Genomic DNA, 17610 nt, shown 5'->3' with positions numbered 1-17610 from the left:
GTCAAAATGAGGCTCAGTAGTGTGTGTGGCCTCCACGTGCCTGTATGACCTCCCTACAATGCCTGGGCATGCTCCTGATGAGGTGGCGGATGGTCTCCTGAGAGATCTCCTCCTAGACCTGGACTAAAGCATCCGCCAACTCCTGGACAGTCTGTGGTGCAACGTGGCGTTGGTGGATGGAGCGAGACATGATGTCCCAGATGTGCTCAATCGGATTCAGGTCTGGGGAACGGGCGGGCCAGTCCATAGCATCAATGCCTTCCTCTTGCAGGAACTGCTGACACACTCCAGCCACATGAGGTCTAGCATTGTCTTGCATTAGGAGGAACCCAGGGCCAACCGCACTAGCATATGGTCTCACAAGGGGTCTGAGGATCTCATCTCGGTACCTAATGGCAGTCAGGCTACCTCTGGCGAGCACATGGAGGGCTGTGCGGCCCCCCAAAGAAATGCCACCCCACACCATGACTGACCCACCGCCAAACCGGTCATGCTGGAGGATGTTGCAGGCAACAGAACGTTCTCCACGGCGTCTCCAGACTCTGTCACGTCTGTCACGTGCTCAGTGTGAACCTGCTTTCATCTGTGAAGAGCACAGAGCGCCAGTGGCGAATTTGCCAATCTTGGTGTTCTCTGGCAAATGCCAAACGTCCTGCACGGTGTTGGGCTGTAAGCACAACCCCCACCTGTGGACGTCGGGCCCTCATACCACCCTTATGGAGTCTGTTTCTGACCGTTTGAGCAGACACATGCACATTTGTGGCCTGCTGGAGGTCATTTTGCAGGGCTCTGGCAGTGCTCCTCCTGCTCCTCCTTGCACAAAGGTGGAGGTAGCGGTCCTGCTGCTGGGTTGTTGCCCTCCTACGGCCTCCTCCACGTCTCCTGATGTACTGGCCTGTCTCCTGGTAGCGCCTCCATGCTCTGGACACTACGCTGACAGACACAGCAAACCTTCTTGCCACAGCTCGCATTGATGTGCCATCCTGCTTCCTAACTGGACAGTTTGATTTCACAGAAGTGTGATTGACTTGGAGTTACATTGTGTTGTTTAAGTGTTCCCTTTATTTTTTTGAGCAGTGTATATATATTTTTTCTTCTTACAGGCAAAGGGTAAATGTGTTTTTAGAAAAAAAAATGTTTTATTGGTAATGAAATACAGAACTATCACATTTACATAAGTATTCACACCCCTTTGCTATGACACTCCAACTTGAGCTCAGGTGCATCCAATTTCCTTTGATCATCCTTGATGTCACTACAACTTGATTAGAGTCCACGTGTGGCCAATTCAATTGTTTGGACATGATTTAGAAAAAAACACACCTGTCTATATAAGATCCCACAGTTGTCCGAGCAGAAACTATACCATGAAGTCCAAGAAACTGTCTGTAGATCTCTGAGAGAGAACTGTGATGAGGCATATATCTGGGGAAGGGTATGAAACCATTTCTAGAGTGTTGACAATTTCCAAGAGCACAGTGGTCTCCACCATTGGGAAATTGAAAAAATATGGAACTACCCAGACTCTGCCTAGAGCTTGTCGGCCGACCAAACTGAGCAACCGGGAAAGAAGGACCTTGGTCAGGGAGGTGACCAAGAACCCAATGACAACTCTGACAGAACTACAGAGTTCCTTGGCTGAGATGGGAGAACCTGGCAGAAGGACATCAGTCTCTACAGCACTTCACTAATCTGGGCTTTTTGCTAGAGTGGCCAGACAGAAGCCACTCCTGAGAAAAAGTCACATGACAGCACGCCTTGAGTTTGCAAAAAGGCACGTGAAAGACTCAAAGTATAAGGCAAAAGATTCTGTGGTTTGATGAGATAAAACACTTTGGCCTGAATACAAAGCGCTACGTCTGGATATAACCGGGCACAGCTCATCACCCGTCTAACACCATCCCTACCGTGACGCATGGTGGCGGCAGCATCATGCTATGTGGATGCTTTTTGGTGGCATGGACTGGGAGAAGGGTAAGGATACAGGGGACAATAAATGGACAATGACCCCTAGTATACAGCCATAGCAAGGCTGGAATGGCTTCAGAACAAGAATGTGAGTGGCCCAGCAAAAGCCCAGGCTTGAATCCCATGGAAAATCTGTGGAAAGACTTGAAGATTGCTATTCAGCGCCGATCCCCATCTAACATAACAAAGCTTGAGAAAATTAGCAAGAAACAAATTCAGATGTGCAAAGCTGATACAGACATACCCAAGACGACTTAAAGCTGTACTAGATGCCAAAGGTGCTTCTACAAAGTATTGACTCGGGCGTGTGAATAATTATGTAAATTAGATATTTCTGTATTTCATTTTCAATACATTTGCATGTAATCCATTTAGAATTTAACACAACAAAATGTGGAATAAGTTAAGGGGTGTGAATACATTCTGAACAGTACATGGGAGTTACGTGTGTGCGTGTCTGAGTGTGTTTGTGAGTGACTTGTCTCGGTGACATGAACAGAATTCCACGGAGATCATCATCTTATTGGCTTATGCCACGGTGTGTGCGTGTGTGTGTATTGAGTGCGGGGAGAAAGTGTGTTGGTTTGATCACCTCTACATTTAGGTCTGTAAAGTTTTATGAGGTGTTTCATTTGAGCGTCTACGGGGAGTGTGAGTCAAATGGAGTGTGTGCTTATGTACGTGTTTTTTCCGTGTGGTTTACTGTACGTGAACTGGAACACAGCCCACTGACTCTAGTATCTCTAAAATGTCATTGGCTGCATTTACACAGGAAGCCCAATTCTGATATTTTTTTTCCAGGAATTGACCTTTTGACCAATCACATCAGATCTTTTGACATCAGATCTTTTTCAGAGCTGATCTGATTGGTCAAAATATCAATGAATGGAAGAAGAAAAAAGATCAGATGCCTAGGTAAACGCGGTCTCTGAGTCCCAGATAGTGGCAGACACACCTGCTCTGACTACCTGTGGGAAGTGTGTTGTTTCCCTGTGTAGCGTAGCGTAACCTACTGGTTGGTAAATGAGAGGGCTGGGAACTATTACTCAAAGGCAGAAACAGTGTTGTCATTCAATACTCATTCACTCTGAAATAACTATTTTCTGTCTTTAGTCAGTATCATACACTGTACAGTCACATAGACCAGTGACTGAACCCCCTTCTGTCATTCAGTATGTCAGAGGGACTATCACAATAATACAGGGACATAAGAGGAAGACTATATTAGAGGGATAGAAAGGGAAGGGACAGACATTGATGGAGGGATGGAAAGAAAGTGGGAAAGACAATGATAAAGGGATAGAAAGGAAGTGGAAAAGACAATGATAAAGGGATAGAAAGGAAGTGGAAAAGACAATGATAAAGGGATAGAAAGGAAGTGGGAACGGCAATGATAAAGGGATAGAAAGACAGGCTGAAAAGAGGTGAGAAAGGTCGTGGCCTGTTCCCTAGAGAAAAGGTCAAAGTGTCATCCAGGACTCAGCTGTGGTGAATTGGGTCATTGTGATTGCCATCAAACATTCAGGGAATTGTTTTTTTTTATAACTCCAAATGTGGATTTGGATGAAAACCTGTCAATCCTGTAGCTTGAATTATTTTATTTTGCGGATGTTATGCCAATGTGTCTTTATATATTATTTTCTGGTAAACTATTCAAGAGATTCAATACACAAACATAAAAGCTGTGATATATCTTGGGCTGTCCTAGTTCTTCAACTTGTGTACCTCTCTCTCTCTCTCACTCACTCAGCTCCCTCCCCAGTTACATCCATCCAGGCTGGTGATGTCACCAGGCATGGTGTGTCGTTGGCATGGCAACAGCCCGATCGTCCCAATGGGGTGATCCTGGAGTATGAGGTCAAGTACTACGAGAAGGTGAGACGCCTCATGGGAACCGCGGTTCAGAAATCAGATTTTTTTTTTTTTTACACTCTTAGAAAAAAGGGTTCCAAAAGAGTTCTTCGGCTGTCCCCATAGGAGAACTCATTTGGGTTCCAGGTAGAACCCTCTGTGGAAAGGCTTCTACAAGGAACCCAAAAGGATTCTATCTGAAACCAAAAGGGGTTCTTCAAATGGTTTTCCTATGGGGACAGCCACTTTCTTTTAGTAAGAGTCTATGGAAAGCTATAACTGGTGTGTGTGTGTTCTGTGTATCTATGCATGTTTGTGAGTGTTCACATGCTATCTGCTTAAACTGGTATCAATAGACCTATAAAACAACCAATAAACAATCTTCAAAGCATTCCTTGTGTTTGACATGGAAAAAGAGAGAGGGAGAAATGAAGGGAGAGAATACGAGAGACACATTTTTTGTGGGACTTGGGAGAGAAAAAGAGAGCTAGATGGGCGGGAGTGATTTGTAGTTGATTTGGAATTGTGTGGCTACAGTTTGTCCTTGCTTGTCTGGTTTTGTGATTATAGGCCTAGAGTCCACAGGGAGAGGTATTTCGCTCCAGAACCACACAGATCACATTGTTCTGCAACTTCAAGTTACATTTTAGGATCATGACCTCATCCGTTACCCCTTTTCTTTACACTTGCCAATTAAAATGGGGTGTATTTAAGTTATGCTGTATCTGGGAAAGGTTCATGTATTTGACCGCAGGTTTCTGCTCAGGCATTAACAGATCCCTCCCCTGTTTCTCTCTTCCTGTCTCCTCCAATCAGGATCAGAAGGAGAGCTCCTACCGCATCATGAAGACAGCGTCTCGCAGTGCTGACATCACTGGGCTGAGTCCGCTTACTGTTTACTTGTTTCAGGTGCGCGCTCGCACCGCCGCCGGATACGGAGAGTTCAGCGGCCCCTTGGAGTTCTCCACCAACTCAGGTAGAAGACATTCTAATGTATTCTATTCTATTTGGCTGTTTTTGAGCAAGATATATTGCATTTTTTTTGGAACCTGTTTTTAATGAAAACATCCTGGTTTATAACCTGTTGTCCCCTCCCACTGACAGATCCCTTGCCTCTGATTGGTGATGCTGCTAACTCCACCCTGCTCCTGCTGTCAATCAGTGGAGGTGTGATTCTACTGCTCATCTCCACCGCAGTCTTCATCATCAGCCGCAGGTACAAACAAGCACAAACACATATGGCCTCAGAAACACAAGCAACTGCTAAAACACACACACACACACACACACACACACACACACACACACACACACACACACACACACACAGAGATCACCTGGGGCTTTGGAGGGGGATTAAAGAGGAGACAGTTTGTCCTTCTAAAGGTCTGATTGTTCACCTGGTAATCCCCTTGTCCCTGACTATCATCAGTGTCTCCTCAACAACACAGCCACTGTATCAGCTTCCCCCTGGCCTCGGAACACTCACACACAACCTTTCCCTTGAGACCTCTTTTTACTGACAGTGGCTCTCAAGGTATGACACACACACCGCTTAAAGACACAATGGGTAGTGTTACAGACAGGTTCTGTAAGATAACACACCTTTCCTCCTATATTACCCGAGGCACTATTCTCTCTCCTTCCCACCCTCCATCCCCCTTCTCCTTCTTCCCTTCTACTCACCTTGAATAGCCAATCTCTGCTTGGATTGGTCAAAGTAGCTGTCAATCACTCACATTGTGTGTTCTGTGACGCTCGCCACTTCTTCCTCTAACTTTCTTCTTTCAGGAGGGGCAAATACAGCCAAGCCAAGCAAGACTCAGATGAGGAGAAACACCTAAACCCAGGTAAGACCACACATGCACACCACACATGCACACGCACCCTTCATCCTATTCCACGAACACGGATTGCGTGGAACTCATTTTCCCAACCCATCTCCTTCCCTTTCTCCATCTGTAGGTGTGAGGATATACGTGGACCCGTTCACCTATGAGGACCCGGACCAGGCGGTTCATGAGTTTGCCAAAGAGATTGACGCCTCCTACATACACATAGAGAAGGTCATTGGCATCGGTAAGGGAGCCTGACACACACGCTCACAGTAAATCATCAAGGTTTGAAGGTGTGTGATGCTAATGCTGTGTGTGTTGTAGGTGAGTGTGGGGAGGTGTGTAGTTATTTATACTGTGTGTGTGTGTCTGTGTGTGTTGTAGGTGAGTTTGGGGAGGTGTGTAGTTATTTATACTGTGTGTGTGTGTCTGTGTGTGTTGTAGGTGAGTGTGGGGAGGTGTGTAGTTATTTATACTGTGTGTGTGTGTCTGTGTGTGTTGTAGGTGAGTTTGGGGAAGTGTGTAGTTGTTTATACTGTGTGTGTCTGTGTGTGTTGTAGGTGAGTGTGGGGAGATGTGTAGTTATTTATACTGTGTGTCTGTGTGTGTTGTAGGTGAGTTTGGGGAAGTGTGTAGTTATTTATACTGTGTGTGTGTGTGTGTGTGTCTGTGTGTGTTGTAGGTGAGTTTGGGGAGGTGTGTAGTTATTTATACTGTGTGTGTGTGTGTGTGTTGTAGGTGAGTTTGGGGAGGTGTGTAGTGGCCGTCTGCGTCTCCAGGGAAAGAGGGAGATCTACGTGGCCATAAAGAGTCTGAAGGCAGCATACTCCAACAAACAGAGGCAGGACTTCCTCTCTGAGGCCAGCATCATGGGACAGTTCGACCACCCAAACATCATCAGACTGGAGGGCGTGGTCACGCGATGTGAGTGATTGACAGCTACTTTGATCAATCCAAGCAGAGATTGACAGGTTCTGTCTGCATTTATAAAGATATAAAAATGCGGAGGACCCAAAACTGATCCTTGTGGAACACCCCCCTGTCTTAATCGCTGCTTGTTTGTCTCCTGTGCAGGTAAACCAGTAATGATCATCACAGAGTACATGGAGAATGGATCTCTTGACGCCTTCCTTAGGGTAAGAGGTCCTCATGTTCCTTGGAGTGTCAGGTAGCCTAGTGGTTAGAGCGTTGAACCAGTAACCAAAAGATTGCTGGATCAAATCCCCGAGCTGACAAAGTGTTGTTCTGAACAAGGCAGTTAACCCACTGTTCCCTGGTAGGCTGTCATAAATAAGAATTTGTTCTTAACTGACTTGCCTAGTTAAATAAAGATTAGAAAGAAGTTCTGTCTTTGTACTGTGTGTTATATTCTAAAGCAGGGGGGTTTATTTTCAATTAAGACCTAGACAAACAGATGAGGGGAGTTCCTTACAAGTCAGTGACCTGAATTCATCAATCAAGTACAACGGAGGAGTGAAAACCTGCAGACACTCAGCCCTCCATGGAATGAGTTTGACACATGTTCTAAAGTCTCTCTCTCTCTCTCTCTCCATTAGAAACACGATGGTCATTTCACCGTGATCCAGTTGGTGGGCATGCTGCGTGGCATCGCGTCGGGCATGAAGTACCTGTCTGACATGAGCTACGTTCACCGAGACCTGGCTGCCCGCAACATCCTGGTCAACAGCAACCTGGTGTGTAAGGTGTCTGACTTCGGCCTGTCCCGAGTGCTGGAGGATGACCCTGAGGCTGCATACACCACACGGGTAAGAACACAGAGGAGAACATAGAACACTAACGTGCCTATTACACTGGGGTAATGATTTAGTATGTGAGATTCATGTTCAAGATTCAAGTTCATGTTTCAATGGTTGTAAGATCACTCTCCTTTGAAATATGGGTCCTTAATGCTAGACTGTGGTTTCAAATAAAATTCTCTTCCCGTGTGTTACAGGAGGTGACTGGGACGTACCACTCTCCAGGGGGGAAGATCCCCATCAGATGGACCTCTCCAGAGGCCATCGCCTACAGGAAGTTCACCCCATCCTCTGACACCTGGAGCTATGGCGTGGTCATGTGGGAGGTGATGTCCTATGGAGAGAGACCATATTGGGACATGAGTAACCAGGATGTAAGTGTGTTTTCTATGTAATAACTCAAACCTGGATTTTCCCCTGAATGTGGAATAAGTTATACGTTTACAGTGCATTTGGAAAGTATTCAGAGCCCACTTTTTCCATATTTTGTTACGCTACAGCCTTATTCTAAAATGGGTTAACCTCTATGGGCTACGTGGGACGTCACCGTCCCGCTCTATTCAACAGCCAGTGGAACAGCGTGGCGTGAAATACAAAAACCTCAAAAATGCTATAATTTACATTTTTCAAACATACGACTATTTTACACCATTTTAAAGATAAGACTCTCGTCAATCTAACCACATTGTCCGATTTCAAAAAGGCTTTACAGCGAAAGCAAAACATTAGATTATGTTAGGAGAGTACATAGCCCAAAATAATCACACAGCCATTTTCCAAGCAAGCATATATGTCACAGAAACCCAAAACACAGCTAAATGAAGCACTAACCTTTGATGATCTTCATCAGATGACACTCCTAGGACATTGTTATACAATACATGCATGTTTTGTTCAATCAAGTTCATATTTATATCAAAAAACAGCTTTTTACATTGGCGTGTGATGTTCAGAAAATGTATCCCCACCGAAAACTTCCGGTGAATTTACTAAATTACTCATCATAAACGTTGACAAAATACATAACAATTATTTTAAGAATTATAGATACAGAACTCCTTTATGCAATCGCTATGTCAGATTTTAAAATAGCTTTTCGGCGAAAGCACATTTTGCAAAATTCTGAGCACATAGCTCAGCTATCACGGCTAGCTATTTTGACACCCTCCAACTTCGGGGCACACTAAACTCAGAATTACTATTAGAAAAATTGTATTACCTTTGCTGATCTTCGTCAGAATGCACTCCCAGGACTGCTACTTCCACAATAAATGTTATTTTTGTTCCAAATAATCCATAGTTATGTCCAAATACCTCCGTTTTGTTCGTGTGTTCAGGTCACTATCCAAAGGGTAACGCGCGAGCGCATTTCGAGACAAAAAAATTCAAAATGTTCCATTACCGTACTTAGAAGCATGTCAAACGCTGTTTAAAATCAATTTTTATGGTATTGTTCTCGTAAAATAGCGATAATATTCCAACCGGACAATAGTGTATTCATTCAAAGAGGAAAAGAAAAAACAGTGTGGTCTCGTGAACCCGCATATCCAATCTCTTAGTCACCAGGCAGACCACTGAGAAACTGAGCTACCATACTCTGCCCAGAGACAGGAGACGCCTCAATCTGCTTTCTGAAGGCTTTAGAGAGCCAATGGAAGCCTTAGAAAGTGCTATGTAACCCCAGAGATACTGTAGTTTCGAAAGGGACTAGAAAGAACTACAAATTCTCATATAGGCCACTTCCTGCTTGGAATTTTCTCAGATTTTTGCCTCACAGACACCATTCAAACAGTTTTAGAAACTTCAGAGTGTTTTCTATCCAAATCTACTAATAATATGCATATTCTCGTTTCTGGGCAAGAGTAGTAACCAGTTTAAATCGGGTACGTTTTTTTTATCCGGCTGTGAAAATACTGCCCCCTAGCCCAGACAGGTTAAATCAGTCTGCACACAATGCCCCATAATGGCAAAGTGAAAACAGGTTTTTAGAAATGTTTGCAAATGTATTCACTGTAGACAAAGTTAGTTAAACATGCTTTCTTACCCTCTTTCTCTATACCCTGGTCTCTCTCAATTCAATTTAAGGGCTTTATTGGCATGGGAAACATATGTTAACATTGCCAAAGCAAGTGAACTAGACCAACTTAAAGTTTATTTGTCACGTGCACCGAATACAACAGGTGTAGACCTTTCAGTGAAATGCTAACTTACAGGCTCTAACCAATTGTGCAAAAAAGGTATTAGGTGAACAATAGAAAAGTAAATAAATTAAACAACAGTAAAAAGACAGGCTATATACAGTAGCGAGGCTATAAAAGTAGCGAGGCTACATACAGACACCGGTTAGTCAGGCTGATTGAGGTAGTATGTACATGTAGATATGGTTAAAGTGACTATGCATATATGATGAACAGAGAGTAGCAGTAGTGTAAAAGAGGGGTTGGCGGGTGGTGGGACACAATGCAGATAGCCCGGTTAGCCAATGTGCGGGAGCACTGGTTGGTCGGCCCAATTGAGGTAGTATGTACATGAATGTATAGTTAAAGTGACTATGCATATATGATAAACAGAGAGTAGCAGCAGCGTAAAAAGAGGGGTTGGGGAGGGCACACAATGCAAATAGTCCGGGTAGCCATTTGATTACCTGTTCAGGAGTCTTATGGCTTGGGGGTAAAAACTGTTGAGAAGCCTTTTTGTCCGAGACTTGGCACTCCGGTACCGCTTGCCATGCGGTAGTAGAGAGAACAGTCTATGACTGGGGTGGCTGGGATCTTTGACAATTTTTGGGGCCTTCCTCTGATACCGCCTGGTGTAGAGGTCCTGGATGGCAGGCAGCTTAACCCCAGTGATGTACTGGGCCGTACGCACTACCCTCTGTAGTGCCTTGCGGTCAGAGGCCGAGCAATTGCCGTACCAGGTGGGGATGCAACCAGTCAGGATACTCTTGATGTTGCAGCTGTAGAACCTTTTGAGGATCTCAGGACCCATGCCAAATCTTTTTAGTTTCCTGAGGGGGAATAGGCTTTATCGTGCCCTCTTCACGACTGTCTTGGTGTGTTTGGACCATTCTAGTTTGTTGTTGATGTGAACACCAAGGAACTTGAAGCTCTCAACCTGGTCCACTACAGCCCCGTCGATGAGAATGGGGGCGTGCTCGGTCCTCCTTTCCCTGTAGTCCACATCTCCTTAGTCTTGGTTACGTTGAGGGATAGGTTGTTTTTCTGGCACCACCCGGCCAGGTCTCTGACCTCCTCCCTATAGGCTGTCTCGTCGTTGTCGGTGATCAGGCCTACAGCTGTTGTGTCGTCTGCAAACTTAATGATGGTGTTGGAGTCGTGCCTGGCCATGCAGTCGTAGGTGAACAGGGAGTACAGGAGGGGACTGAGCACGCACCCCTGGGGAGCTCCAGTATTGAGGATCAGCGTGGCAGATGTGTTGCTACCTACCCTCACCACCTGGGGGCGGCCGGTCAGGAAGTCCAGGATCCAGTTGTAGAGGGAGGTGTTTAGTCCCAGGATCCTTAGCTTAGTGATGAACTTTGAGGGTACTATGGTGTTGAACGCTGAGCTGTCGTCAATGAATAGCATTCTCACATAGGTGTTCCTTTGGTCCAGGTGGGAAAGGGCAGTGTAGAGTACAATAGAGATTGCATCATCTGTGGCTCTGTTTGGGCGGTATGCAAATTGGAGTGGGTCTAGGGTTTCTGGGATAATGGTGTTGATGTGAGCCATTACCAACCTTTCAAAGCTACGGACGTGAGTGCTACAGGTCTGTAGTCATTTAGGCAGGTTGCCTTTGTGTTCTTGGGCACAGGGTCTATGGTGGTTTGCTTGAAACATGTTGGTATTACAGACTCAATCAGGGACATGTCGAAAATGTCAGTGAAGACACCTGCCAGTTGGTCAGCACATGCCCGGAGCACACGTCCTGGTAATCCGTCTGGCCCCGCAGCCTTGTGTATGTTGACCTGTTTAAAGGTCTTACTCACGTCGGCTACGGAGAGCGTGATCACACGTTGGCCGGAACAGCTGATGCTCTCATGCATGCCTCAGTGTTGCTTGCCTCGAAGCGAGCATAGAAGTGATTTAGCTCGTCTGGTAGGCTGGTGTCACTGGGCAGCTCGCGGCTGTGCTTCACTTTGTAGTCTGTAATAGTTTACAATCCCTGCCACATACGACGAGCGTCGGAGCCGGTGTAGTATGATTCAATCGTAGTCCTGTATTGACGCTTTGCCTGTTTGATGGTTCGTCGCAGGGCATAGCAGGATTTCTTGTAAGCTTCCGGGTTAGAGTCCTGCACCTTGAAAGCGGCAGCTCTACCCTTTAGCTCAGTACGAATGTTTCCTGTAATTCATGGCTTCTGGTTGGGGTATGTACGTACAGTCACTGTGGGGACGATGTCCTCGACGCACTTATTGATAAATCCAGTGACTGATGTGGTGTACTCCTCAATGCCATCGGAAGAATCCTGGAACATGTTCCAGTCTGTGATATCAAAACAGTCCTATAGTTTAGCATCTGCTTCATCTGACCACTTTTTTATAGACCGAGTCACTGGTGCTTCCTGCTTTAATTTTTGCTTTTAAGCAGGAATCAGGAGGATAGAGTTCTGGTCAGATTTACCAAATGGAGGGCGAGGGAGAGCTTTGTACGCGTCTCTGTGTGTGGAGTACAGGTCATCTAGAATTTCTTTCCCTCTGGTTGCACATTTATTAACATGTTGATAGAAATTTGGTATAACTGATTTAAGTTTCCCAGCATTAAAGTCTCCGGCAACTAGGAGCGCCGCCTCTGGGTGAGTGGTTTCCTGTTTGCTTATTTCCTTATACAGCTGACTGAGCGCGGTCTTAGTGCCAGCATCTGTCTGTGGTGGTAAATAAACAGCCACGAAAAGTATAGCTGAAAACTCTCTAGGCAAGTAGTGTGGCCTGCAATTTATCACAATATACTCTACTTCAAGCGAGCAAAATCTAGAGACTTCCTTAGATTTCGTGCACCAGCTGTTGTTTACAAATATGCACAGACTGCCCCCCCCTCGTCTCACCGTGTGCTGTTCTATCTTGCCGGTGCAGCGTATATCCCACTAGCTGAATATCCATGTCGTCATTCAGCCACGATTCCGTGAAACATAGGATATTACAGTTTTTGATGTCCCGTTGGTAGGATATTCGTGATCGTACCTCCGTGTAGTTTATTGTCCAATGATTGCACGTTGGCGAGTAGTATTGATGGTACGGCAGCTTTCCCACTCGCCTTCTCCGGGTCTTGACCAGGCATCCGGCTCTTTGTACTCTGTACCTGCGTCGCTTCCTCTTGCAAATAACGGGGATGCCGGCCCTGTGGGGTGTTCGGAGAATGTCTTGTGCGTCGTCCTTGTTGTAGAAATCCGGCAAGATAGAACAGCACACGGTGAGACGAGGAGGGGGCAGTCTGTGCTCTCCCATGGTCCCGTGTGGCTCAGTTGGTAGAGCATGGTGTTTGCAACGCCAGGGTTGTGGGTTCGATTCCCACGGGGGACCAATACGGAGAAAAAAAAGTATGAAATGTATGCATTCACTACTGTAAGTCGCTCTGGATAAGAGCGTCTGCTAAAAATGTAGAAAAAAATCTTCTTCTAGTCCGAGGTGAGTGATCGCTGTCCTGATATCCAGAAGCTCTTTTTTTGGCCGTAAGATACGGTGGCAGAAACATTATGTACAAAATAAGTTACAAATAACGTGAAAAAAACACATAATAGCACAATTGGTTGGGAGCCGTAAAACTGCTGCCATTTCTTCCGGCGCCATTTTCCCTTAGTAAACAAAAGTGAAATAATCAATACAAATGAACAGTAAACGTTACACTCACAAAAGTTCCAAAAGAAGAAAGACATTACAAATGTCTCTTTCCCTCCCTCTCTCTCTCCAGGTGATAAAAGCAATAGATGAGGGCTACCGTCTGCCCCCTCCAATGGACTGTCCTGTGTGTCTACACCAGCTGATGTTAGACTGCTGGCAGACAGATAGAACACACAGACCCAGCTTCACACAGATCCTCAACATGCTGGATAAACTGATCCGCAACCCGACCACCACTCTGAGGAGGACAGGAGGAGACAGGTACACACACGGGACACGATGTCTTTCATTGCAAGCTCTTTCAATGTGTTTTTCCAGCAGAACACTCACTCCCCATAACTATCTCATCCTCTGTCTTTATCTCTCTGTGCAGACCTGTTCCCAGTCTGTTGGAGCCTGTAGTAGGCCCAGAGTTTGTGTCAGTGTGGTCAGCAGAAGACTGTCTTCAGGCTATCGGGATGGGCATGTATAGAGACACGCTCACTACTGCTGGATACACCAGCCCTGACAGCCTGCTAACCCTCACACATCAGTGAGTCTCTCTCTATCCCCCCCTCTCTATATACAGTGAGGGGAAAAAGTATTTGATCCCCTGCTGATTTTGTACGTTTGCCCACTGACAAAGAAATGATCAGTCTATAATTTTTGTGGTAGGTTTATTTGAACAGTGAGAGACAGAATAACAACAACAAAATCCAGAAAAACGCATGTCAAAAATAAGTATTTGACCCCTCTGCAAAACATGACTTAGTACTTGATGGCAAAACCCTTGTTGGCAATCACAGAGGTCAAATGTTTCTTGTAGTTGGCCACCAGGTTTGCACACATCTCAGGAGGGATTTTGTCCCACTCCTCTTTGCAGATCTTCTCCAAGTCATTAAGGTTTCGAGGCTGACGTTTGGCAACTTGAAACTTCAGCTCCCTCCACAGATTTATGGGATTAAGGTCTGGAGACTGGCTAGGCCACTCCAGGACCTTAATGTGCTTCTTCTTGAGCCACTCCTTTGTTGCCTTGGCTGTGTGTTTTGGGTCATTGTCATGCTGGAATACCCATCCACGACCCATTTTCAATGCCCAAGCTGAGGGAAGGAGGTTCTCACCCAGGATTTGACGGTACATGGCCCCGTCCATCGTCCCTTTGATGCAGTGAAGTTGTCCTGTCCCCTTAGCAGAAAAACACCACCAAAGCATAATGTTTCCACCTCCATGTTTGACGGTGGGGATGGTGTTCTTGGGGTCATAGGCAGCATTCCTCCTCCTCCAAACACGGCGAGTTGAGTTGATGCCAAAGAGCTCCATTTTGGTCTCATCTGACCACAACACTTTCACCCAGTTGTCCTCTGAATCATTCAGATGTTCATTGGCAAACTTCAGACGGGCATGTATATGTGCTTTCTTGAGCAGGGGGACCTTGCGGATGCTGCAAGATTTCAGTCCTTCACGGCGTAGTGTGTTACCAATTGTTTTCTTGGTGACTATGGTCCCAGCTGCCTTGAGATCATTGACAAGATCCTCCCGTGTAGTTCTGGGCTGATTCCTCACCATTCTCATGATCATTGCAACTCCACGAGGTGAGATCTTGCATGGAGCCCCAGGCCGAGGGAGATTGACAGTTCTTTTGTGTTTCTTCCATTTGCGAATAATCACACCAACTGTTGTCACCTTCTCACCAAGCTTCTTGACGATGGTCTTGTAGCCCATTCCAGCCTTGTGTAGGTCTACAATCTTGTCCCTGACATCCTTGGAGAGCTCTTTGGTCTTGGCCATGGTGGAGAGTTTGGAATCTGATTGATTGATTGCTTCTGTGGACAGGTGTCTTTTATACAGGTAACAAGATGAGATTAGGAGTACTCCCTTTAAGAGTGTGCTCCTAATCTCAGCTTGTTACCTGTATAAAAGACACCTGGGAGCCAGAAATGTTTCTGATTGAGAGGGGGTCAAATACTTATTTCCCTCATTAAAATGCAAATCAATTTATAACATTTTTGACATGCGTTTTTCTGGATTTTTTTGTTGTTATTCTGTCTCTCACTGTTCAAATAAATCTACCATTAAAATTATAGACTGATCATTTCTTTGTCAGTGGGCAAACATAAAAAAATCGGCAGGGGATGAAATACTTTTTTCCCTCACTGTATCACTATGGCTGTCTCTATTTCTCTGCTAACCCTCACACATCAGTGAGTCTCTCTCTCTGTATCTCTCTATCCCCCCCTCTCTATATATCACTATGGCTCTCTATTTCTCTCCCTCTATCCCCTCGCTCTTTCTTTCTTTCTTTCTTTCTTTCTTTCTTTCTTTCTTTCTTTCTTTCTTTCTTTCTTTCTTTCTTTCTTTCTTTCTTTCTTTCTTTCTTTCTTTCTTTCTTTCTTTCTTTCTTTCTTTCTTTCTTTCTTTCTTTCTTTCTTTCTTTCTTTCTTTCTTTCTGTGTGGGTACTCATCGTCTTCTTAACTCTGAACATGTCTAATTGAATTATTCCATGTTTACAGGGACATGACCAGTATAGGAATTATCACACCATCACACCAGGACCAGATCCTTGCCAGTGTGCAGCAGGTATTGCTGTCCCACATGCAACAAATACAGGAACAGATGCCAGACAGTATGGTTCCCGTCTGAGCCAGTGAATGGATACAAAACTAAAACAATTTGTTTTTAATGAATTTTATTTACCTCATCCATGCACTTTAGAATGAGATTTTCACAAGGAATTACATCAACATACAAAAAACTACAACAGAAAATATGAACGGAAGAGAGAAAAGCAGCACTTTTATAAACCCTATAAACTTTGACCTTTGAACTATGACCTGAGGTTTGACCTGAGGCTGAAGAAGCTGCTGAAGATAGTTTCACCGCAACACTGAGGAAACAACGAGACATTTTGCCCCTTTTTTGTTTACTTTTTGTACATACGTGTCCGTGTAAATAACGTTTCATCTGCTCCTGATTTTTTTTTTTGTACATTTTTTGTTGTTGTTGATTTTGTGTCACATCGACTTGTCATGCGGGAAAAGTGTCTGTCGCTCGTTCAGAGTGGTGCCATTGTTTTCAGTTTAGAAACTGTTTTCTCTCCCGTACACATTTCAAAACGGAATAGACACCTCCAGTTTGCCTCATATGCATCTCAGGACTACACTACCCATTTATCTTTATACCAGAAGGACTCCAGCTCCCATTCCCACTAAGAAGTCATCCATCCATTGAGCTTTGTAGACAAGGACTGAGTGCTACAAATATTCACCAACAAGGACTTGTAAGTTAATAGTGAAGCATAGTTCAACAAATAAAAACAGGACAAATTGAATGTCGTCTGGAAGTCGAGAAAAACTTAATGGACGAGCTGATAAAGTGTAGTTCTGAAGCATCACTGTGTGTGTGTGTGTGTGTGTGTGTGTGTGTCAGGGTTGGGGTCAATTCCATTTAAATTCCAGTCAATTCAGAAAATACAATGACATTCCAACTCCAATTCTCTTCCAATGCTTTTCAATCAGTAAAATGTTCAATTAGAATTTGGTTTACTTTCTGAATAGACTGGAATTGAAATGGAATTGACCTCAACCCTGGTGTGTGTGCTCGTCTTTGAGGACCAGTTTGGGATATTCAAAGACAGAAATGTGGGCAGGAAAGCGTTTTGTGATAGAATGTATGTGTGCCAAGCTCTTAATGGCTTTTTATTTAGGATGAACACATTAACAATGGTATTAGCTAGTTTTATCTAGTCAACGATTAACATATACTCTAGGTATTACATGTCTTTGTAAATGTTACTGTTTGGAAATACAATCAGGTACATAAAGGATTTCATTCTATTTATAGTCTTCTTATTATCTAGGTTGTACATTGTAAAATAGGAATAATGAAAATGACTCAAATGGGTAATTTCTGTCTGAACTTCTTTTTGACGCAGATGCGGAAGTGTGTGTGTGATTGGGAAGTGTGTGTGTGTGTGTGTGTGTGTGTGTTTGTGTAACTAAGGGAAGTGTGTGCACTGGTGTGGTCTGACCGGCGGCAAAGCCAGGTGGATTAAAGTGAAGGGTGCTGGGAGGCATTCTGTTAAAACGTTCAGTGGTGTGGAGAGAGCCATCTGCTAAACACACACGGAGAAACGCATACACAGTGTGTCACACACACACACACACACACACAGTGACACACACACAGCAGGAGAGAACTTCGGGCACACACATGGACAGCATAGGTGAAGGACATCCATAGTAGTACAACACAGATATGTCACTTTAGCAACGACATGTACTTGCACAAAACCAAACCTCAATTTCACATTCAAATCAGGGATATTTGATTTTGGATTAAATAAAATCCTTGCCAGCTGGAGACAACAGGCATATCACCTTGGAT

General features: G+C 44.7%; 1 protein-coding gene across 2 annotated transcripts in view; it reads left to right on the top strand.

Annotated features, from left to right (window-relative positions):
- Nucleotides 1–17314, top strand: part of LOC106600145 (ephrin type-A receptor 4) — a 32547-nt gene extending 15233 nt beyond the window's left edge. Inside the window, exons 7-18 of one of the 2 annotated variants that reach the window (XM_045714814.2) lie at nucleotides 3719–3843; nucleotides 4636–4795; nucleotides 4924–5035; nucleotides 5611–5669; nucleotides 5785–5898; nucleotides 6393–6578; nucleotides 6729–6790; nucleotides 7211–7420; nucleotides 7609–7785; nucleotides 13318–13508; nucleotides 13621–13779; nucleotides 15738–17314. In XM_045714814.2, the coding sequence (XP_045570770.2) occupies nucleotides 3719–3843; nucleotides 4636–4795; nucleotides 4924–5035; nucleotides 5611–5669; nucleotides 5785–5898; nucleotides 6393–6578; nucleotides 6729–6790; nucleotides 7211–7420; nucleotides 7609–7785; nucleotides 13318–13508; nucleotides 13621–13779; nucleotides 15738–15867 (1685 nt within the window). In that variant the 3' untranslated portion in view covers nucleotides 15868–17314. Of the gene's footprint in view, nucleotides 1–3718; nucleotides 3844–4635; nucleotides 4796–4923; nucleotides 5036–5610; nucleotides 5670–5784; nucleotides 5899–6038; nucleotides 6230–6392; nucleotides 6579–6728; nucleotides 6791–7210; nucleotides 7421–7608; nucleotides 7786–13317; nucleotides 13509–13620; nucleotides 13780–15737 lie in introns of those variants that run through there. The other variant, XM_082973491.1, reaches the window with a different exon arrangement.
- Nucleotides 17315–17610: the final 296 nt, after the last annotated feature.

The sequence above is a fragment of the Salmo salar genome, chromosome 03 (genome assembly GCF_965601325.2).
Source record: "Salmo salar chromosome 03, fSalSal1, whole genome shotgun sequence".
In the NCBI taxonomy this organism is placed as follows: Eukaryota; Metazoa; Chordata; class Actinopteri; order Salmoniformes; family Salmonidae; genus Salmo; species Salmo salar.
Note: the sequence above shows the minus strand (reverse complement) of the source record. Positions and strands in the feature narration are given on the sequence as shown.